The sequence below is a fragment of the Zophobas morio genome, unplaced genomic scaffold, assembly GCF_036711695.1.
Source record: "Zophobas morio isolate AGI-343-1 ecotype UQ-CSIRO unplaced genomic scaffold, CSIRO_AGI_Zmor_V1 ptg000017l, whole genome shotgun sequence".
NCBI classification, from domain to species: Eukaryota; Metazoa; Arthropoda; class Insecta; order Coleoptera; family Tenebrionidae; genus Zophobas; species Zophobas morio.
The window spans coordinates 16199231-16204685 of record NW_026972122.1 but is presented as its reverse complement, the minus strand read 5'-3'; the positions used below and the strand labels follow the sequence as shown (position 1 = coordinate 16204685).

Here is a 5455-nt window from a genome sequence, read left to right as displayed (position 1 = left end):
GTACTCTAGAGGTCATGACCCGCCGAGAAAATATGAAAGTAGTCATTCGCTCGGAAAGTTAAAATTAAAAATATTTGATAAATAATGTAAAATACTGAACTAGAATCAGCAATTTTGTACGTAGTAGTAAAACTAATTTTATCACTGATTTTTAAGAAGTTTTTGACAGTTGGTACCATTCCAGGGCGACCCGCTAGCTACTTCCGGGGCTTTGTTTAGGTGGGATCAACTGATCACTAAAACTTATGAGTTTATTTCAACAATCTCAACATAACAATATGAAATTAATTTACTGATTCGGAAGCTGTTTGTTAGTCTTCTAAACAGTTGTTATAAACTGGTTTATCTGTATACTAATTGTAACTTTTTCTTCATTATTTTCGTTAGAATTGAATAATAGTATTTCATATTACATATTAGTGAAATTCTATATCATAAGCGAGTGAGAATTTAGAATAGAGCGCATCGGCTCATTTCGTTCACGTATGATATGTTTTATCTTACCGTAGCAGCTTTTATATAAGGGCATAAAAATAAGACGAATACAAATTGAATGCCATTCTATTCATAGTTACATTTCATTACAACATTTGTGGGCATTTTACCTCACTTGTTAATAATGTTGAATTTTTGTCCCGTAAAACAGTTACATAAACTAGCTCAAAAACTACTACTGTGAGATAAACATTATCACAAAAACTCATAAAAGGGACACCATAGCAAACTTACAAACGAACAACAGAATTTGTACTTAAAACTTTGAGTTATTATGCCAAATTTTATTTCCTACTGCATGTGCACATAGAATGATATCCTATACATATTTTTTAATATCTCAAGAAGCTTTTCTCCTTACATGTTATATTTTAATTATTATCATTGATAAGGCAATTATGTATATAGACCGATGAAGTAATTTTTTTCAAATAAATTTATCGCAATATCCAAATACTACTTGAATGAACACAATGTTATCAAATCAGTGCCTCAGTTAGTGCATTGTCTAGTGAATCCAAGGCCTGCAAAATTGGCATCCGCATAAAATAAAGGATCAGATGCATTTTGAATTCAGTCTGTTCTCTACAGTCAACTGAACTAAATATATAAATTAAATGCAAACATGCGTTTTCTGCTTGTGAGTGCCCTGTGCTTTCTTCTTGCTAGAACTGCTTCAGTTCAAGCTGCAGACTGTGGTTGTTCAGGTACCGACTGTCGCTGTTGTGGTACAACTTCACCTGTTGCAGATGGAGAAATTCCACAGGTAATAAATTTCAAAAGTGTACCTATAAGAGAATTTACATATTTTTTTATTAGCTTATAGTTTTATCGTTCAATGAGGCGATTTTAAATGACACTTTTAGCAACATTTGGCAACCATTGCTTTTTGATCGAAAAAATCCTGATGGCAATCCTGTAAGTGGAACGTTTTTTGTTCCTCATGAATATACCGATTATAAAAAAGTTCAGGACCTTTATGTCCAAGGATTTGAAATAGGTTCAAACTCAATAACGTAACTGCAACCTACATTTATATTTACAGCACATTAATTTTTTGCTTTAGAGGAAATAGTTCATCGCAATATTGGTCAGAGGCCACAGAAGAGACTCTTGTAAAAGAGTTTCAAGGTCAAAGAACTATTATATCTACTTTTGCAAATATACCAATTGACGACATAATAGGAGCCAGAACACCACAGCTTCAGCTACAAGGTGATGTTTCAATCAATGCTTACATAACTTCTGGTCTCCAGTACGATAGTTCATGGACGTCTCGAAGCACAAAAGCAGTTTTTCCATACACTTTGGATTATGTAGATTCACATTGTCAGGAATGTCGACTTGGTACCACCTGCCCATCTGATACTCATGCTGGTTTCTGGATTGCCCCAATAATAGATTTACAGGGAAATAATTCAGATGAATGTGCTGCTCTAAGTGGTTGCAATATTCGGTATGAAAAGAACTGCTATTAATCATAAATTCATCTTAATGTCTCCAATCCTCATTCTAGTGGAACTGCTGATGAAATTTCTGCCTGGCTTTTAGAACAAGTTGACAGAGGACGTTCAAGTAACAAAGCACCGTTAACTTTGTTGGTGCCTACAGGTTGGTTTCGTGCCACCGAGAACAGTTATGAAGGGTTCCAAAAATTTTTAGACACATTAGGTAGCTACAATGATGTATTTCTTGTTAGTCAAAAGCAAGTACTCGATTGGATGAATAATCCCGTAACTCTAGACCAGTTTCAAACAGAAGTACTAGAGCGAACGTCTAACTGTACAGAAGTAAATTGTCGGTTAGAAAATTCTGAGGGACAAATTAGATACATGTATAGCTGTGTACCGTGCCCCGATAAATATCCGTGGCTGGATGATCCACTAGGAGAGTGAAATGTTGCTTGCATAACAAAAAATTAACCGATGTAAATAATAAATATAATGACAAATGCAAAAGCAGTTTTCATTTTTAACTATTAGGAGTATTTCATAATTTTTAATTATCAGACTGGAGTTGCAATGATTATTTTTAATTAAATTTAAGACTGATTATTGCTAGACAAATCTCTCTTAAACAATTGTTGTTAAAATCAGTGGTAGATAAACAATATTTTTATCTTAAAAATTTTATCTATTCTTCAACAGGAAGGAGAAAAGTGATAAAAATTTTATATAAGAGACAATTCAACCGCTAATATCAGCACGTTCATAAGGCAGTGTTTAAAATGAAAGTAGGAGTGATAGTTTTTTTGTTTCTTTTCACCTTAGTTAGCTCTAGGTTCGTTGATCAAGCAGATAAATGTGATGCAGATACGTGTAATAGTGCTGACTGCCGATGTGCTAGGCCGGATTCCCCTCTTGGCGATGAAGAAATTCCCCAGGTAAGGGGCTACTATTAAAGGACAACTACTAATTATTTCAAATTTTAGCTGATCAGCTTAACGTTTGACGAAGCAGTTGTTGACAATTTATTTACCAGTGTTTGGCAACCTTTATTATTTGACCGAAAAAATCCTGACGGTAATCCTATAAGCGCAACGTTCTTTGTTCCTCATGAGTATACTGACTATGGCAGAGTTCAAGATTTGTATGTACAGGGATATGAAATTGGTGTAAATTCCATTACGTAATTTATCCTTACCCCGGTCTTGGTATAATCTCAAATGATTAAACATTTTAGTAGAAACGTTTTATCGGAATATTGGTCTACCGCTAGCGAAGACACTCTAGTACAAGAATTTGACGGACAACGAACTATAATAGGGCATTTCGCTAACATTCCTACTGACGATATTGTAGGAGTTAGAACACCACAGCTCCAGCTTCAGAGTGACGTTTCAATTAACGCATATGTGGCTTCTTCGCTACAGTATGACAGTTCGTGGACTTCACGAAGTACTGCTTTATTTTTTCCTTACACTTTGGATTACTTATCCCCTCAGGAATGCCGTATTGGTACTACATGTCCTACAGAAGCTCATCCAGGATTCTGGATTGCTCCAATAATTGATCTACAAGGAAACGGTACGGATGGTTCTGTACTTGAATGTAACTCCCTAATTTCTTGTAATATCCAGTATGTTCATGTAATGTAATGTTGTTCTTGGTATTATGAATTCTATTTACAGAGGAAGCGCTGACGAAATTGCTGCGTGGCTAGAAAGTCAAGTAGACCGTATTGAAAACAGAGCCCCTTTAACACTTATGGTGTCATCAGCTTGGTTTCGTTTTACGAACAACAGCTATGAAGGTTTTGAAGCATTTTTAGACAATATTCTTAGCAGAGGTGATGTGTTTCTTGTTTCCCAAAAACAAGTAATTGACTGGGCCAGAAATCCAGTAAATCTGGGCAGTTTTAAAACGGAGGTTCCAACAAGAACAGCTGATTGCCAAAGAAGTTCATGTCCTTTGCAAAACATTAATAATGAAACTAGGTACATGACTTCGTGCGTAACTTGTCCACAAGTATACCCTTGGTTGGGTAATCCGTTCGGACTAATTGACCCCGACGATACAACGACTACAACTACAACTACAACCGTAACACCACCAACTACAACAACAACGACAGAAACTACTACAGTAACCACTACGACTGTACCATCTGCACTTTGATACATATCAAGATAACTGTTTATTGTACTTGTTAATAAAAATGTTTTACAAAAATAAAAAACAACAGCACGTGCTCAACGTTTAATTATATATATACTATATAATTATATACATTAACCAAAATCTTCGATAACGTAAAAGTTGATCATATAACTGCGTGATCTAATTTTGTCCGAAGCGATTTGTAAATTGACGCGACCTCTGCTCCACTCTTTATATCCTCATGTATATTTCCATTAAAGAAAGTGTTCAGTATTCGACAAGAGTAGCAGGTTCGTAGCGAGGCCTGTTAGTTGTTCTATAAAAGTAAATCCTGCAAGAACGTGCGCAGCTTTTTGTCCTGCTTCTTCGGTATTCTTTCTTGATACTCGTCTTGATACTATCCACACACTTATTCTAAAATTACATTTCATTATGATACGTTATTATTTAGTGGTATGAGTTCATCGATAACTTCGATTGAGAAGCAGTCAAGATTTTACATTTTATTGAAAAACTATCCCTTCAAATGTATATAGTTACTTAACTGATATTAACAGATGTCTAACTCTTAGGTCCTGTTATTAACCAAGTTTCATTTTAACAAATGTGTGACTACTTTAAAGAAATGTTTTAATAATCGTGTAATCACATTTTTTTCATCTACATGTAGTAAAATTTTAACTCAACTGTTAACCTTGTAAGAAACTTTATAGGAGAATATTTCAAGAGCTTAGATTTCAAGCGGTAATATTCGCAGGCATAGCTTCAGCCTTCACTCCTTCAAATAAATAAATGGTCGTGTAGTGTTGGAATACCAAGCTAGAAAATTCAGAGTTAGAGCACGTTAAAAAATAAGAAAATACAACATAAGTAAAGCCAATTTCGCTATATCATTTCCGTTGAATACGTAAAATGTTCCTAGTCATGGAAAATGTGAAAAATGTTTAAGAACGACAAAAAATGAGAGAACTTCCCAATAAAGACACGCGAGGTACAAGAGAGGGGTGGTGGTGACGCGACTTGAAACGTGGACGAACTACTGATCACTTCCACCACTCAATAAACACGCATTTTGCCTTGTCAAGTCATCTGTTTTAACTCTTCCATCCCTTCTGACCCGACGTATCCTTGATGTTAAGGCGTTTCTTGTTCGATAAAAGAAAACGTGAATTACAGAAAATGTTTAGAAAACGCTGTTGCTCAGCTAAAAGTAAACGTATGAAGACAAACCATTTTGCGCGCGTCTTGAAAAACTCTGCTCGAAGAAATTTTACACATACATTGAAATCTAGGGGAAATCGATCTGTCAAAGACATGTGTCTTACAAAACGCACGATTGAATTTTCAATCTATCGTTAATC

General features: G+C 35.1%; 2 protein-coding genes across 2 annotated transcripts; both read left to right on the top strand.

The window, feature by feature from the left end:
• The first annotated feature begins 1060 nt into the window (after positions 1-1060).
• Positions 1061-2453, top strand: LOC135130285 (chitin deacetylase 8-like). Its single transcript, XM_064057646.1, has 4 exons — positions 1061-1261; positions 1315-1511; positions 1562-1951; positions 2012-2453. Exons 1-4 carry the CDS (start codon positions 1121-1123, stop codon positions 2388-2390), a joined length of 1107 nt encoding a protein of 368 aa, XP_063913716.1. The 5' UTR covers positions 1061-1120; the 3' UTR covers positions 2391-2453.
• A 230-nt stretch (positions 2454-2683) lies between these two features.
• LOC135130284 (chitin deacetylase 7-like) lies at positions 2684-4185 on the top strand. The gene is made up of 4 exons (XM_064057645.1): positions 2684-2878; positions 2927-3123; positions 3178-3573; positions 3626-4185. The coding sequence occupies exons 1-4, from the start codon at positions 2723-2725 to the stop codon at positions 4110-4112; spliced, it is 1236 nt and encodes a 411-aa protein (XP_063913715.1). The 5' UTR covers positions 2684-2722; the 3' UTR covers positions 4113-4185.
• Positions 4186-5455: the final 1270 nt, after the last annotated feature.